Source organism: Morus notabilis, unplaced genomic scaffold, assembly GCF_000414095.1.
Source record: "Morus notabilis unplaced genomic scaffold, ASM41409v2 Scaffold1886, whole genome shotgun sequence".
NCBI classification, from domain to species: domain Eukaryota; kingdom Viridiplantae; phylum Streptophyta; class Magnoliopsida; order Rosales; family Moraceae; genus Morus; species Morus notabilis.
Window position 1 is genome coordinate 57166 of NW_010364809.1, and position 18498 is coordinate 75663.

At 33.3% G+C, this 18498-nt stretch overlaps 2 protein-coding genes across 2 annotated transcripts; one reads left to right on the plus strand and one right to left on the minus strand.

Moving 5' to 3' along the window:
- Positions 1–1607: 1607 nt before the first annotated feature.
- LOC21385790 (squalene monooxygenase) lies at positions 1608–4245 on the minus strand. The gene is made up of 8 exons (XM_010107004.2): positions 3899–4245; positions 3654–3765; positions 3374–3548; positions 3063–3231; positions 2756–2974; positions 2389–2664; positions 2022–2300; positions 1608–1928 (listed from the first exon to the last, which is right to left on the minus strand). Exons 1-8 carry the CDS (start codon positions 4121–4123, stop codon positions 1824–1826), a joined length of 1560 nt encoding a protein of 519 aa, XP_010105306.1. The 5' UTR covers positions 4124–4245; the 3' UTR covers positions 1608–1823.
- Positions 4246–14410: 10165 nt separating this feature from the next.
- LOC21385791 (DNA ligase 1) lies at positions 14411–17986 on the plus strand. The gene is made up of 10 exons (XM_010107005.2): positions 14411–14708; positions 15127–15191; positions 15283–15344; positions 15527–16633; positions 16727–16781; positions 16884–17003; positions 17089–17205; positions 17307–17381; positions 17457–17617; positions 17714–17986. Exons 1-10 carry the CDS (start codon positions 14570–14572, stop codon positions 17955–17957), a joined length of 2145 nt encoding a protein of 714 aa, XP_010105307.1. The 5' UTR covers positions 14411–14569; the 3' UTR covers positions 17958–17986.
- The last annotated feature ends 512 nt before the right edge of the window (positions 17987–18498 follow it).

Below are 18498 nucleotides of genomic sequence, written 5' to 3' on the forward strand. Positions count from 1 at the left end.
ATTCATCAGGGAAGGTCAAGGTGTTAGTGTTAGTGGAGATAAGCTACATTATTTAGTGGGGAAATTATCAGAATTCCAACAAAGTCAAAAAAATATTTTCAAGGTTTTTCAAAAAAACTATGGGTGATAAACAGGGGGTGACAAAGTAGTTGCGTAAATTATCAAATATAATTATTAGACAGAATTATTAAACACAACAAGGCTTTCTATTTACAACATATCTTCATGTGTTGACATAATAAACCATTATATACACAAAAAGTTTAGGCCAAAAAAATGGCAAAGGGAGTGATGCACAATCAAAGCCATATTTTATATACTTTTTTTTTTTTTTTTTGCTTGGCCTTTCTCTTCTGAGGCCTTTTGTTGACTAATTATTTTTGGGTATAGTCGCAATATCATTTAGGCTGTTTGCGTGATCCTCGATTTAATGTTTTGATGTTGTTTGTAGAAGTCTTCTTCTTTCTTTTTTTTTTTTTTTTTTTTTTTTTGGTTGAATAAGAACTTTTCATACACAACAAAGCTTAAGCAAATATCAGCCTAATCTTAAAGAGAATTGATGGATAAGAAAGAGATATTGATTTTTGGGCCTTTTTTTTATAGAAGTTTTTCTGATAAAATCAGAAAAATAAAACTATCAGTAATTTTTAATTTTTTAATTTTAAAATTTATATTAAAAATTATCTATTTTATATATTATTTTAATTTAATTTAATTTTAACTAAATTAACGATTAAAAAATTAATCTTACTAATAAAACGATCCATCAGAAAAACTCCTAAATACATCAAAAGTTATATGAAGCTTATGTCCCCAAAAGGGCCACAAGCAAAATAAATAAAAAATAAAAAAAGATTAGAACTACAAAAGTTTTTCTTTTTTACCTCCCGCGTTTTACACAAAACACCAAATTTAAAGTACGGCGCTTTAAGAAAAAGACCTTTTCATGAAAAAGGCAAAAAAAGTTAATCATGTCATATTCATTCAAAAAAAAAAAAGAAAAGAAAAGAAAAGTTAAATCATGTCTCCACTTTGACATTATAAGCAAAGACTGGCGTATATATACCCATTCCACAAGTTCGACTATGACATTTATGACCTTACATTATAATTTTTAACTTTGGTAGGCCTTTCACACCACAGTGGTCTACATTGAGCACCAATCATTCACTTTTAAAATCTAATTATTCACTTATACCCCTTTGATACCAAAATTAAAAAAAAAAAATTATATTAACAAATAGTATATTTGATTTTCAACTCTCTAAAAGTAGTATCCTTCTAATTAACCCAATTAATGTGTCCTTAATAGTTTAAGAAATCAAAAACTATCTGTATACATTTCAATCATGTCAAAAATCAATGACTTCATTTGGTATAAGAAAGCAAGTTTGCAAAAACAACAAATCATGGTAGTTAATACCACAGTCCACTGACTCTGCATTTTCAATTGGTAGGAGTCCCCATAATTTTAGTAATTATAGTACTAATTTTAGTACAGAGTTGTGTAAAAAAGTAAAATTCATATAGCCGACCTTAATTAATTAGGATTAAGGCTTGTTGTTGTAGTAATACTAATTTTAGTAGGGTATATATGGGATGAAATATGCTTGAAGTGAACAGTCAGTTTTAATACAAATAACACGAATAATACAATTTCTACTCTCTTTTAGGTGCTCATTACAAACCTCGAGGGAAATCTTTTTCCCAATTAAAAGGCAAGACATGCAAAAACTCAAAAAAAAAAAAATAATAATAATAACAATTGAATGTTTGTTTATCTTGTCAGGTTTTTTTGTCCTGAATTTTTTGTTTACATTTCCTTAGTGAATAGGAGGGGCTCTATAGTATGCTGGAACAGTGGCAGGAAAGAACATCTGTCTAACTCCCTCACCCATTATGATGGGAAATATGATACCTGATGCACCCTGTAACACAAAAATTAACAAACATAAGTAACATTTTAACAATTTGAAATACATGAAATCACTTGATTAGTAGTTGTGAAAATTTTTAAGTACCGAAATCACTCTGCCGCCGATCCACACGCGTTTAGGCGAGGGAAACGGAAGCAGCAAGCGTCCAACACCGTAGACAGCCACCGCGAAGAAATGGAGAACCAAGCTCAAAGGATGAGGGTTGAGGCCAGAGAGCAGAGCCACCGGTCCGCTTGAGAAAATGCCTCCAAGACTCAAATAGTCGAAACATGCTTGGCGCATTTCCTCCCTTGCTGTGTCGGGTGATGCGCAGAACACCTTGTAGAGTGCACCTGCCAATGTGTTTATGGTTGATGCCATTGGCTGCAAACACAGTTACAGTGTTAAAATTGCCTCAAAGAGAATTAGACAGAGAAAATTTGATAAGAGGGTTTGCGCCTTTATTGCTTACCTTACGTAGCGTGTAGAAGGACTCGAGGTATCTGCAGAGAGTGGATGCATCATGGAGATCATATAGAGGCCTGAGAAGATCCCTCAGAAGAACGATGTCGGAAAGAGCGACAGTCATTCCTCCACCGGTCAAAGGATGGCGCATGTTGAACGCGTCTCCCATCAGCAGTGCACCGGGAGTTGGATAAGGAGCTGCAGGCATGCTTCTGTTTGGCATTGTCCTGATGTTCCCTTTGTCTATTGCAGCTATAAAAGCAGAGTACAACTCTGGTGGAATCTAAATTCGTAGCAAAAGTGTTTGAATCAGCTCAATTCTGTTGATAAACTATCATATGACATAGTGTGATTAGACGCAGTTTTTTTAGTACCTGAGGAGCGACCATGGTCTTCAGATAATGCGCCATTTCGCCGCTGGCCACAGAGGGCACTTTTTGGCCAGGAACATCAACCAGACAACGCAACTCGGTGCTACTAATGGGGTAAAACAGGATGGGTGAAGGGTCTGCCAAAATTACATGGCCATGATTGGCAAATGGAAGATCACAGTTTTCCAACACCAAACCAACAAAACAGGATGGATTATCAACCTGCAACAAACATATTGATCATTATATTTCATCTCAGACATTAAGATAGATACAAATCAGCAAGTTCATCATTTTTTTTCCCGGTTACCTTCGGATCGCAGAGAGAACGACGGAGATTTGAGAAACAGCCATCACATACTATTGTTAAGGGAGCTTCTGATGTCAACTCTTCACCAGCCTTGGTTTTGTAGTGAACCCCTTTAACAGTCCCTTTCTCTTCAATTAGAGATGTCACTGTTCCTTGTTCCAATCTCACACTGCAAAACAGAACCATAAGATAATTAAAACAAGAAAAACTTTTCTTTGAACATTTGCAAGAAATGAAAAAAGGCCTCAATAATTACAGGAAAAAAAACTTTTTTTTTTTATGGAAAAAGTTGAGAGGGAAATTAAGAATACTTTGGAAGAGAAGCAGCTTTTTCCCTCATCTTTTGTATGAAACGCCCATTGTGAAAGCTTCTGCCAGCTACATCTGAACTGAACTTTTCCAAAGGATAAGAAAGTTTGGTGCTTTTCCCATTTTTGTAAATAGCATAGCCAAAAACTCTCTGGGCATCAATCTTTTCAACACAATCTGAACCCAAAAAACAAAAACAAATGCTTTAAACAATAAAGTCACAATTCCTAAGATTCATATATAATGGAATTTAATATTTTCTATACGTAAAAATTAGATTACCTTGTAGACCCAACTCAATCAATTTGAGATAGCCACCTGGTTGCAAAAGCTCACCAACAATTCTGTCAGGCTCATTCAAGTCCCTTTCAATCACGTGAACTCTGCGTCCATCCTGCAACAAGAACACACCAAACAAAGCTTTTATAACTCTGTGAAGAAAAAAAAAATATTAAAATTTGAAGGAAAAGAAAAGTATGCCTTCGAATAATGAACGATGAAGATGGACAAGAAGAAACTTTGATCACCTTGCCAAGGGTGTAAGCAAGAGCTGCACCGGCGACTCCGGCGCCGACGATGACTATATCCGTCCTCTTTTCGATATCTGACCGGAATATGCCGTTTGAATACGACATCTTTACAAATCCATTGGCTGTGCTGGTTGCAGTCTTCTTTCCTCGGTAACTACAGTAGAAAAACAACCCCAGCAAAGAATAAGCTATGAATCCGCCTAACAAATACGCGTAAACCATTTTGGCAAAGATTATTATTGATCCTCTTGAATCTTGATCAGCTAAACAAAATTCAATTTCTTCTTCTTTCTTTTTCCTGTCTCAATTCTCTCTTTTTTTCCCGAAGTAGTTGTTTACGTGCAAGTTATGGTATGTCCAATAAGTTGTCAGGCCTTTTTATAGAGTTGGACAATCTCTAGACGACTTGGTTCGTTTGTGATGCATTATTCATTTTTATTATTAAAACGTGGAAGTGAATTCTCAACCAACTTCTTCTTTTTCTTTTTTTTTTTCTCCTTTTTTTTTTTTTAAAAAAAAAGGGTTTTGTTTGGATGTACGAAAGTGCTACATGAGAACATTCATGCATCTTTTACCATTAAAATGAAATTGGTAATTAGATGTGATGGATCAAAGGGCAAAATGGGGTCCACAGATGACAATTTATGTGTGACTTGCAACTACTATATGTTCGTATCATTTTAATATGACAATTTAGGGGTGTTGGGGGATACATGTATGTTTCTCATTAATTTTTCTGTTAAAAAAATCTTAATTGTGAAATTTTTACACTTTCATATCAAGTAGAAAGGTAATAATTTTTTTTTTCAACGGCTTATATTATTATTAATTTTTTCACGACTTAATGACTAAGAAAATAAGATGTACGTACATTTCAAAACATTAAAAGATAATAGGATGTGTTGTTATTCTACCGGCTTATATTAACATTAAATGAACTTATAATGACCCGTTTAGTTCGTTGATTCGAGTTTTTAATTCGAGTTGAGATGTGACGTTATGTGAGAACTTTTTACTGTAATAAAAATGTTAAATGTGACTGTTTCTGAGAGCTTTTTACTGTAACAAAACTCAAATCGGTAAAATGAACGAAAATTTGTGTTCATATATGTAGTCAAACAGTTGCGCAGTTTCGCACTAGCAGAACTTTCCCAAGTTGGACTAAATTAAGAGGAGTGATTTCGTGATGCACGTAAAGCTATTATCGTACTTAATACGTCTGATAGATTTAAATCATTTTTAACGTTCTGTTAATTATGGAAATCAGACAGTGATCATGATTTGATAAATAAAGAAAAATAAATAAAATTGCAAAAGAAACATTTCTATAGTCCAACGGAAGTTGGGTAAACAGATCATAGAACAACTCTAGTGGATCACAACGTACGTCTGGGCTTTAATTAATTAAAAATTGGCATGCATAAAACTACAACAAAAGCCGGTAAAGCAAAATTATCCCCCCAAAAAAAAAAAAAAAGGCCGGTAAAGCCTGGTCAATTCAACAGTCTGGATCCTTGGAGGAGTGCTTTGTCAATAACACTCGTTACTAAAGCACTATATATAATATGATTTCTTGACTTAAAAGGGTACCTGATTATTTATTTATTTATTTTTTACTTTTTCATATTTTAATTTTCCAGCTTTTTTTTTTCTTTCTTTAACTTGGAATCCTCCGTTTTTTTATATATGCTCACTAGACTTAAATCACAAGTCTAGTTTTAATATCTAAAATGATATCTAACTGATCATATCATGTCACGTCACGTTATTTAATAATTTAAAATGTTCTTTACTTCACTTTATCATGTTTGTAATTGGTTAGACATCATTTTAGATCTCGTTCATTTCACAAATTTAAGTTTTTAGTTCTAAATTTTTATAATTAAAAGCTCTCAGAAAATATCACATCTAACTTTTTTTACTACAGTTAAAAGTTGTCTCTCTCTCTCTACACTAAAGTATCTCATTATGAGATAAATAATAACACAATACAACATTTTGAGGAGACTTACTGTAGAAGATTCTAGAGATCTTTTCATCCGTCACTGGGTGGAAGATAGCAACAAAAAAGTGCGTGTTTAGAATTATTTTTGAAAACGATTTTTACATATTTTGACACATCTCAATTTAAATTGAAAATTAAAATTTATAAAGTGAACGAGGCCTTAGATGTTGAAAAATAGACAAATTATATGAATCCTTCTAACGCTAACCTAGATATGCATCACTTGATTAGGTGTCGATTGCAATCACAATTACCTTTCAAGTAGGTAAGGATATCTGAAATTAATTGTTAAAATATTAATAGTTGGTTTCATTAAATGTTTGGTTAACAAATACAAGTTGTTAATTAATGAAATGCCACACACACCCATGCCTTGACTAGGGGTGATATCTAGTTTGTTTTTTCTTTAGAAAATCGCAGAATCCACAATCTTCTGAATTAATGGCGGGACATATGGCAAGAAAGCAAGAAAAAAAGATTTAAGAAAACTTCTTAATTAATTGGTCAAATGAAACTAGCAAACAAACCTCAAGTTCATTCATCCAACTAGGAAACGAGATAACTTTCTTATTTTCCAAGAAAGCCTCAAGAGAAAAAAGATTTTGGCTTGATTAGGGAAGCTGGTAATTAATACGCGTAAATGAATGGATGAAGTTTGACCACGTATTTACGTGTGTTTCTCGCACATTTAAGTAGACTATGATATATACCAAACATTGTGTGGCCTTCACTATTTACACTACTTTATGGCGACAAGATCTTTTTCCCAACAATCATGCATAAAGCAAAATAAGGGACATGCCTAGATCTTGATTATAAAATAAGTAAATTAATTCGATTTGTCATGTAACATTTTTTTTTTTTGAAATATTTTCATTTAACATTTTGCTTCATATAGAAGATGCAAAATTCTTAGCAGTATAAGTTACCAGCTTGTAGCATTAAAAGAAAAAAAAAAAAATTTCCAGTCACTTCAAATTAAGAGACATTTCTATTCCTCGTTCACTTCGCTGATTCGAGTTTAAAATTCGAGTTGAGATGTGATTTTATGTGAGAGCTTTTTACTATAGCAAAAAAGTTAGATGTGATTGTTTGTGAGAGCTTTTTACTGTAGAAAAACTCGAATTCTAAACTCGAATCAACGAAGTGAACGGGCCTTAGTAATCTAAGCAAATTTAAACGAAAAAAGAACGTAGTTTATTGTTTCAGGCATACAGATAGTATTATACTTTTCTGCTTTAAAAGTATTTGACTACTGATAAAAATTAATGGGATGTTTAGTTCATGGGTTTAGAATTATAATTCATGATTTTAATTTTTAAAATTTAAATTTTTTGTGAGAGAAAAACACTGTAGAAAATTAAGAACTATAATTCAGAATTAGAGACGAACCCTTAAAACAAACATCCCACAAATCACTTAACTAAATCATGCCTAAATAAATTCATTTTTAAAAAAAAAAAATGGTGCTCACTCTAGACGAGCTAGTTGTCTAACTGGACAAGTTAGGCCTAAAATTATAGGTAAATTTAAATATTTGTCTAAATACCTATTACTTATCTCATGATTGTTTAACCATTGCATTTGCCATGATTTGTAAAGTTTTAAAATTTGAGAATTAAAATGGGATAAAAAGCATAGTTTCGACGACAAAATTCAAATTAATCTTGATAATTAAGATGTTGAAGTCTGTTGTAGGTAGATTTATAGTTATAAGTAGTTTTTTTATATTTTCATTGTATTTTGTTATAGTTTATTAAGTCAATTTTTTTATTAGTTTGTCGTTTGTCCTAATCAGTGGATATTTTGCTATTGTTTTGCTAGTTGGTTATGTAAATAATTATTGGGTAAGTGACTCAAATTAGTTTTGGAAAAATAACAATTTTGTGTTTTTGGGTAAGTTACTATTTTCTGGTTTTAGATAAAGGTTATTAGGAGTCTATAAATAAGTGCTTTGCGTAAGGCTTTATGGGTGCTTAGAGAAAAAGAGTGTCGCCTTTTAAGAGAAAAAGAGAAAAGTGAGGAGAGAGATAGGCAATAGAGAGAAAGTGAGAAAGTTTGTTGAGTGTGTAATTTTGAAATTATTAGTGAATTTTCCCCCTTTCCCGTGGATGTAGAAATTTTTTTCAAACCACTTAAATATTTGTCTTCTCTATTTTTCTGTTATTTTTGTTTCAGATTATTTTTCTACTGCACGGGTATAAAGGTATGTTTTTCCCAATAACTGGTATCAGAGCTGTGGTGAAGATTAAAAAAAAAGTCAAGATGATGTCCGGGATAAAGTTTGAGCAGATTGAGCGGTTTGATGGAAAGAGTAATTTCAACATCTGATAGAGTACGGTCAAATATGTTCTGATTCAACAGGGATTACTAAAAGCGTCGCAAGTAAAAAAGTCAGAAAATATGAAAGATGCAGATTGTGAAGAATTAGACGCGAAAATGGTAAGTATTATTCGTTTAAGTTTGGCTCCTGAACTGAAATATAGTGTTATGAATAAGACATCTCTTTTTGAGTTATGAAAAAAATTAGAAAACGTTTATATGTCAAAATCCCTAACAAATAGAATATATTTGAAGAAGCAATTGTTTGAGTTGAAGATGGATGAGAAAAGTGATGTTAGGGATCATGTAACTAATTTTAATAAGTGTATAACTCAATTATTAAGTGTAGCGATAAAGTGGTAATTTTATTGGCCTCCCTACCAAAACCATATGAAACTTTAGTGACTACACTGTTAGTTGGAAAGAAGATGTTGATTGTAGATGAGGTGTCGACTGCTCTGTTAGAGACTGTAAATATGAAGAAGTCAAGTAGTACGTCTCATACCGAACAAGTTTTAGTGGCTAAGTCAGATTTAAATAGGGGTAGGAGTAAGTCACGAGGGAGATGTTATGATAAGAGAGATGATCGTTTCCAATTCTGACCAAAGAAGGATATTGAGTGGTACTATTGTTATAAGAAAGGGCATATTAAGAGAAGCTGTGAAGAACTGACAAAACACCTTGAAGAAAAGAGAAAGCAAGAAACCCAGGAGACTTTAGATTCTACAAATGTTGTTGGCGACGAGTATGATAGTGAAGATGATGTTTATTCTATTATTGTTGATGAGAATATTTCTGAATCTTGGATCTTGGATTATGGATGCTCATTTCATATGTGTCCATATAAGGAGTGGTTTGATTCTTATAAGTCTTGTGATGCTGGTACTTTGTTGATGGCTAATGATTCTAGTGCTAAAGCTGTTGGAATAGGTACTGTTAAGGTGAAGATGTTTAATAGGACATTGACAAATGTTAGGTATGTTCTTCAACTAAGGAGAAGTTTGATTTCTTTGGGAGCTTTGGACACTTTGGGTTGTAAGTACTATGCGAAGGGTGATTTTATGCAAGTCAAGAGAGGTGCCATGAATGGTGAAAAAGTGAAAAACTTGTATAAATTGATTGAGACAACAGTTGAAGGTGGAGCCAAGCCACAAAGAATCTTCTTCTGTTGTGAAAGAAGTTGTAGGAGTAAAAAAGTGCAACAAGATGATAACAGTTGAAGATGATAAAGATAATATAGTGAAGACTTGTAGCAGTTAAGATGATTTGAAGAAGAAGAAGACAGTTTCTCGTGTTAAGTTTGATAAGAGTTTGAACTTCATACATGTTTATTTTGTTGAAGTTTGCATCGTCGGTGCGATGACGGGTGTCGAGATTGAATACCTAATTAAGTGAGTTGAGAGAATTTGAGTCAAGATGAAGATTGTTAGTTAAGTGACTCAAATTAATTTTGAGAAAGTAACAACTTTGTGTTTTTGAGTAAGTTACTATTTTCTATTTTTGGGCATAGGTTATTAGGAGTCTATAAATAAGTGTTTTGTGTAAGGATTTATGGGTGTTCAGAGAAACATGTCAGAGAAAGAGTGCCTACTTTTGAGAGAAAGATCAGAGAAAAGTGAGGAGAGAGATAGACAAATGTTGTAAAGGGTTTTGAGTAGATAAAGAAAGTGAGAAAGTTTGTTGAGTGTGTAATTCTAAAATTGTTAGTGAATTTTTCTCCCTCTCTTGTGGACGTAGAAAATTTTTTCAAACCATTTAAATCTTTGTCTTCTCTATTTTTTTGTTATTTTTGTTTCAGTTTATTTTTCTGCTACACAGATATAAATGTGTGTTGTCCCCAACAATAATAACATTAGCTATTATACTAGAAAGATATGATTATGGCAAAAACCAGATATACCACTCAAAAATATAAAAAAAAATATTATTTAACTCCACCAAACAAATAAATAATTTTCATTCAATTAATAAAATTAAAAAAATAAAAAGTCACGATAACACATAATTATTTTGAATGACGTAATAGACATACTCAAAATCATAACAAACCATCTACTTTTGTCTTTGATTATTGAGATATTGAATATCAAAATTGAGTTTTCTCTCTAATTTATAATTATCTATAAAATGATATATTTAGGTGGATTTGAACTTTGGTGTCTCATTTTCCGTTTGAATTAGACCGGTCAAATTCTATCCTAATCTGTTTATACACAATTTTTTTTTTCATAATTAAATCTGTATACACAATTATCAAAACAAAAGTCTCTACCTTGTTAAATTTTTTTTTTTTTTTTTTTGGGTTGAAAAGGGCTTTATCGAAGTATTATTGCATTAATGTTAGTTTTGCTAATTATATGTACAGTTCATCTAAAACTTACAATATTTGTGTACGGATATCACCCAAATTAATAAAAGGGAGAAAGAGGGAAATAGGCTAAGATTTGAGATGAATTAAAATTAATAGGCTAATAGTTTACATAAGTTAATAAATAGGCCAAATTACTGTTTTTGTCTATAACTTGTCTTGTTATAAACTATAACTTGATAAGTTATTGTCCATAATTTGTCTGGCTATGAACCATAACTTGATAAGTTTGTTCATAACTTATCTGGTTATAAACCATAACTTGACAAGTTATGACCTATTAATTTCTATAACTAAAAATTAGCCTATATTTCTTAAGCTTTTCATATTGGCCTATTTTCTACTATTTCTTTTAATAAAATTAAAATGAATGGTTGAGGTGATTATTCCAATTACCCTCGTCCTAAATATGCTCTTTCTTTTTGGAGGTCGCTCTAATACTTTTATGCCATGTTTGGTAGGATGGATAAAAAAGAGAAAGAAAAGAGAAGTAAAATACTTAGGTGAAAGAAGTAAAATAGTTTTCTCTCACGTTGTTTGTTATAAGAAGAGAAAAAAAAGGAAAAAAAATGTTAAATTTAAGGCATTTTACAGTAATACTCCAATACAAATAAAAATATGATAAATAGTGAAATTTAAAATCGTTATTTTACATCTCATTTTTTTGTCAAATTTTTTCTCTCATCTTTTCTTCCCAAATTTAGAAGGATTAAAAATTGGTAGGTCTCGTGAATTTTTATTTTCTTTCCTTCCTCATTTTTTCTCTACTAAACAAGTTAAAATTTCATTTTCCTCTACAAAATCCCTCATCTATTTTCTTTCCGCTCTCTTTTCTACCCTACCAAACACTAGTGATTACTTTCAATTGATAGGTAAAGGCCAAAGATGTGGTCATCCATTCTTTGAAAAGGTCAATTTCTCTTACCGTGATCATGCATGCATGCCCGGTACTGCTCTTGTGCAAGGCACGTGCCATCGTTGTACTAGCATTTTAGTTACGCTAAACCACATAGTAAAAAAAATATATATATATATATGTGTGAAATATATATATATGTGTGTGTGAAAGGCTTTTTTTTTATTCGAAAAGTGAGGTTTATTATTAATCAAAGGGAAACTCAATACAATGTGTGTGTGTGTGTACGTTCACTTGGAGGTGGATTTTAATATATATAATGAAATGAGTTTATTTATACGGAGAAATAATCTTGCTAGACCATGAGCCACATTAGTCCTTCTTGACATCCCTACTTATATGAGCAAAATACAATGCGGTAAAAAGATGATAAGCTACATAAATTCAACAAAACTTTTCCATTTCTCACAACAACAGCAACAATGATATACTAGATAGTAGTAGTAGTAATAATAATAAACAAAATAGGTCCCTCGGGGGAGGCTACCGGTGACACGGGGCTCATGACAAGGGTTGTGCTCGCATTGCGGAGGCTATTGGTGACGAGGTTGGGTTCGCACGACAAAGAGACTGAGAAAGCAGAGGCGCAAGGGCAATTCGATTGATCCAGGCTTACGGTAGAGCTTATCTCCCACTTCTCAAATCTTTCCAAATTTTACACGACAATCTGATGTTTGGTGCACAATTATTTCTTTTACAACAACTACTCTTTCCTAGACATATTTTGAAAGAATAGGCAGGGATTTGGATTTACAATGCACGTGCCTTTCAATTTGGTCCTTTATCAATAATTTAAGAGTTCAGCGATCATTTTTGTCAAATTATTAAAAGTTTGAGAATCAAGTTATTCTTAATTACTGGGGACCATTTGCGGTAAAAGCCATTAAAAAAAAGAAAAAAAGAAAAAAAAAAGTAGTTGAACTCTTAAGAATTCACGATTTTGTGGCAGGAATCCGTTCACTTCGCTGATTCGAGTTTAGAATTTGAGTTTTTCTACAGTAAAAGGCTCTCACAAACAATCACATCTAACTTTTTTGCTACAGTAAAAAATTCTCACATAAAATCACATCTCAACTCGAATTTTAAACTCAAATCAGCGAAATAAATGAGAATAAATCCTTCAATTTTCAGGAATATATAACAATAGAAAAAGTGGCTGTACTTTTCACCATTAAAAAAGTAGTTTCTTGAAAAGGTGTACGTATATTAAACAATTTGGACGATAACAACAATGTAATTGCTGTAGTTTTGGCGCTTGGTACAGCATACAAATTCCACATTTTCATCCAAAACTGGTCTATAAGTGGACAATTATTCATCAAATAATGTTGTATATTATTTGATCAAATTAAACGTTTTTGACATATTCCGTATCCTTTAACGTGACCGAGAATTATCATAAAAAACAATAATTAGAGTTTTTTTTTCTGAAAAAATAATTAGGGAGTTGAAATGACTGAACAAGCATAGCACGTGAATTGTCAAAAAAAGACATGCTAATTTTATGTACCATAACCAGAGTGTACGAACAATCTACTTGGTAAATTATTCATATTGCACACGAAAATGCTTTATTTGTTCGAATTATCAGATATACCACTTTCTACTTTTATAACATTTTATTTTTGGGAGAAAAAAAAAAAACTGTTTTGAGTTTTGTAGCTCTTCATTTGTCGTTATGGGTGGCGGTCTGCAACCACAGTGTGCTAATCTTACTAAATCATATATATACACATAAGTTCAATAACATGAGATTAATTTCTACGTATAAGCAGGCTACATTTTTCAGTAATTACATGTACGGATTGGTTAATATGAACTTAAAATTGTATGGTCAATTTATCAGAATAGCTTTACACTCTTTTAAAAGTGGTACTCTCGAGTTCTTCTGACAGTTTCGTGGCTCTCAAGGGTAACCGAAATAACCATTTAAATCGCACCACCGTGCGGCCTTTTATTTATTTATTTATTATTATTTTTTACGTCTTGATCTGATCTGGTGTCTAATTAGTGTTTAATCCTGCAATGCGGTTCGATTATGAAAATTACAATTAACCAAACTACACCGTATATTTTCATTAACATGATTTTTAAAATATTTCTTTTATGGTTTTAAATAGAAAAATGATATATTTATCTCAACGAGGATAAAACTCTGTGATCATAAAATGGTGGGTCCTATTAGGTTGTGTCCTACCTACTTAGTGGGATTTACTATATGTGAGTACCGGGATTTTAACCCTATCAAGATAAAATATATATGCTCTTTTAAATATTTTAGTATCGATAATGTCAAAAACATAAAAAAAATTATAATTATAAATTAAGAAAGATGCTTCCCTCATAGGGGTATTTCTTCGATAGAGAAAATTTATTGAACTTATTCTTAAAATATATGAGTCTGAATTTTTACTCTTTATTCTTGATTGATATTCTTTTGTCTAATATAATTATTTTACTAAGAAAGATATTAATTAAATAGAAAGAGAAAAAAATTCAGATTCAAATCTTTCCTATCCTCCTCTCTCGATATTTCCTTTCGTAGTTAACTAAGGATTGGGCTTTTCCAGTTGAGAAAAGCTGGGCTTGGAACTTGAATAAAATGGGTTAGAATTGTTATAGATCAGTAATCTGGGCTTGGGCTTCATAAAATTTTGTCGCACGTGGTGTCCAGGTAACCAGGTAGGACCAGAAGCCGATCTTCCCGTTACAAGATCCACACTGTTGTGGTAATCGAGAAGCCGCGAAGAATTTGAGGTCAAATGACCAAACCCACCCCGGAGATGCCGTTTTGTCCAAAAAGAATATATATTTTTCCCCCTTTTTCCTTTCTCTTTTCTTTTTTTTTTTTTTTGTTGTTGCTGTTTAAAACAGAAACAAAAAGAAATACCATTTCCCAACGGCTACTTACAGAGACAGAACTCCAAATTTAAACCTCTTCCCCTCGGATTCCTTCACCACCATTCCCAGCCCATCCAAGCGACGCTCCGAGTAGTCTTTCTTCTTCTCTCCAACACCAAGCTTTCTCTCTCATCTTTTCTCTTTCTTTCTCTAGGAATGGAGGATCAACCTGATCAGTTGCCGCAGATCAACGGCGAGGACTTCTATGAGAAGATTGAGGCGCCCAAGTTCGTGGACTTCACCGTGTCCGATCGCTGCCCTCCCAATGACCGTTACTGGTTCTGCTTGCGCGTCGGTTCGTAATCATGTCTCCTTCTCTCTCTAACCATTTCTGTTTTTAGACCACGTCCTTAGAAGCTCTGCCTTGAAGATTTTGGATTTTTTTTTCTTCAAAAGTTGTTTTTCTTGCTTGATACGGTTAGATTTGGGTTTGTTATGGTGTCTAGGGTTTATACTTTGAGTTCTGCTTGGTAGCCAAGAAAAACGAGGGAAAGTAACAGGGAAAGCAAATTTTAAGAATTTGCATGCTCTGCATTGAGCTTCACTGGAAATAAATTCCGAATTTTATAACTTAACGCAACTTCGTTTATTCTTGAGATCATCTGAACTAGGTTTTTATTTGCTAGCTGATAACTGTTCGTCTGATAATTGCTTATGTAAGACTCAACCCAGTTCCCTTAAATTTTTTTTTTTTTTTAAATTTGTTCTCGTAGGATGCGACCAGAAACATGAAGAAGAACTGGATCCTGAGGAAATAGAAAAAAGTTTTGTTCTTCGGGTTAGTTCTCAGTTTCCCTTTTTGGTTTATGTTGGTTTTATGGGTAAATTACTTGTTTAATGTTTAAACATTGTGTTGTTGAATTTCACAGGTTATGGCTGCAAGAAGCCCTAACATACGGTTTCGGAAAGCACTAAGTCGAAAACCGCCGAGGTACTTACTCATAACTTGCGATGACTAAGTTTCAATCGTCTCTGCTTTAAACCGTCGTATCAGTTTAACGGACTTACGTAAAAATATGATGCTTCAGAAAAACATTTTCTTTTCGTTCACTACCAAAGAATTCTTCTTATTCAAGGCTTTCAGTGTTGACATTTCATTTTTGATTTTGCCAGTTCTAGTCCGAAATGCCCACTTACAGCTCCTGCAAAGCCTTCAAAGTCTAGAATACCAAGACTTGCCATTATTTCTTCGATTTCTCGAAAGTTGGTTGATGAAAAACATGAATCCAGGCCTCTCTCAAAGCTCAATGCAACCCCGAAAGCCAATTTGAAGCGATCAAGTTCTGCAGCCAAGGCGTTTACAACTCCAAGGAATAGAAAACGAATATCAAATCCAGACAAATTTAGAAGTGTTCAGAATCCTAAAGCAACAAGTATAGCGGTGCCAAAGGCAAGGGTTATAGCAAAAGCCCTGGTTTTTCACTCTCCAAAGAGGACTGGCAGGATAAAGACTTCAGTAGAATTGAAAACTCCTGTTGGGAAATTATGCGCAGCCATGTCAAAGCTCGAGATCACCAGTGCAAAGAAACAGCCATTAGAAACAAAAACTCCGGTGGGGAAATTGTGTACAGCCATGTCGAAGCATGACATCGCCAGTGTAAAGAAACAGGTGGGATTGCCTCTTGGCACAACCTCAAGGAAACAATTTAGAGGACGAGAGGTTAAAAGCCGGGTATATGACTCGTCGAACTCTCGCAATCACAAGGGTCAGGAAGTAAAAGTCTTGAAAAATGTAAAGAGAAAGAAAAAGGAAAAGGACTTAGAGCTAAAACAGAACTGTGATGAAGATGAAAATAAAAATGGTTCAAGTGATATGGAGATTGATTTGAAGAGATCAAGGGGTGGTTCATTGGAAGGATGTTCTCAATCGGACAGGTCTAAGGATGCGGAAATAAATGCAAAGGAAGAGTGTTTGAAGTCAGTGAAAACCACCTTAGAACCACGATGCGATGAGCACCAAGTTGAAGCATCATCGGAGACCTCAAGTGGGGAAATGTCCATCTTGCCGAGTTCCGAAGAGAGGGCTTTAGGTGACAGTGATCAAGTGATGACTCGCGACACAACTGATCACACAGAGAAAACAAATTCGAGTGATGAGAACAGCTCTCATGATGTAGACAATGATGATAAAGAAAATTCTTTTCCCTCTGATGACAAAGAAAATGATGGTGAAAATGAGAGTGACGAAAAAGAAAATGCTTCAGCTTCAGATGGTAACAGGTGTGAACCTCCTTTACCTCTTTTATCTTTTGGAATTTGCTTTTCTCGCATTCCACCTAACTAGCGACCAATTTTTTTGCCAAATTTTGGCAGAGAACCTCACGGTCCTTCCAAGGGGGGAATTGTTGGCAATTGTGATACAAAGAAGGTGACTTTTAAGTTCCATTTCAGCTCATTTATGTTTTTATTGCTAGTTATTGTTTTAACAACTTCATCATTGTTTCTGACTAATTGTACTTTAACAATGCAGGACAATCAAGGAATAAAAAGGACATTGAAGAAGAGTTCTGTGGCTGCTACAGTTGCACAAGAGGCAAAGTATAGGAAACCAAAGCCCACAAATCCCAAGCCTTTTAGGTTTAGAACTGATGTACGCTGACACCTTTCCTCATTTCTGATCAATTTCTTTAACATTAGTTCCAATGGTTGGGCCTAACATGCTTTGATCATTTCAGGAAAGAGGTATTCTTAAGGAAACAAATCTGGAGAAAAAACTGCACCCACCTCTCAAGGAAATTTCATCAGCAAAGCCATCAGAGAAGTCATTGAGAAAACATCCAAATTTGGGCCAGGTAGAGGGTTATATATATACATATATATATATATATATATGCGCTGTTTTCACTCTGGATAAACAGAAAAATCTAAACCGTTTTACTTTTTTTCTGATCAGAAAAATGAGAACTGCCAAGGTGAAAGTGAGAATGAGAATGGCATTCATGAAGAGAATGGAGGAGTAGATAAACCTGTAAGTCAACAACACATTACAGTAGGGGTAGGTTCATAGTGATGTGGCTAAAACTTTCTTTGTGATTATTTGCAGGGAAGAGCCAAGAATTGCTCGAGGACTTGGAAAGCGATTTCGGAACAGAAATCTTTGCCTTCTTTACATTCAAGGAGATGTCCTGTTTCTTCTGTTTCAGAGAAAAGTTCAGAAAGGACTGAATCACCTATCATTCAGAAAAGTTTTGTGAGGTCTCAAGGGTAAGTGGAAAACAATTATTTTGTCTTAACATTCTTTTTTAAATGATATAAAAGATGTAGATCACTTGAAACTTAGAGACAATTCCTATCTTTTAGGATTGCATCAAGTAGAAAAACAGCTAGACTTGGTGTAATGAAGGAAAGATCAACGATTATCCTCAGGCACAAGGAAGTCGAGAAACCGTGCGAAAATGGCGCTTCTGCAGCACCCAGATCAGTGTCAAGGGGAAGAAGGCCTACAACCATTCCAAAGGAGCCGAATTTTCATAGCATTCACGTCCCAAAGAGCTGCACAAAGAAAGTGGCTTATGAAGGGTTTCCGGAAAAGAAGTTACTTTGATATTTTCTGGTTTGGTGTTCAATTACATCATTGAATTGTTTATTCTTGTTCAATAATATCATTGAATAGTATTTTCTTGAATTCGTTGTAGTTTTTTATTTTTATTTTTATTTTGTTACGGGTGTTGAGTTAGTCGAATTTGCAAAATGTAATGCTGTACAACTTTATTATTAATTGTTTAAAAAGTCATTTTCTTTACCTTTTCATTTTGATTAAGACATGCAAAAACAAATTCGATTGCATGCGTTTCAACCGATAAGTCACTGAAATAGTTGCAATGAAAAATCATAATTTATTTGGTAAATTTTCCATTTTGATAAGATATGCAGTAAATAAAATAAAGTAAATTAATGCATACGCCATTCTGTCGTTCTGTGGCAAACGACAACTATCTTTCAAAATGAAAAGTAACAAACGTGATATCTAGTTTAAGTGTCAACTGAAAAGGTTATTTTTTTTATTTTTGAAAAATTTAAGTCATAATTTTCAGATATTTTAGAAGTAAAAGAAGTATAAAACATAATTATAAAAAAAAAAAAAA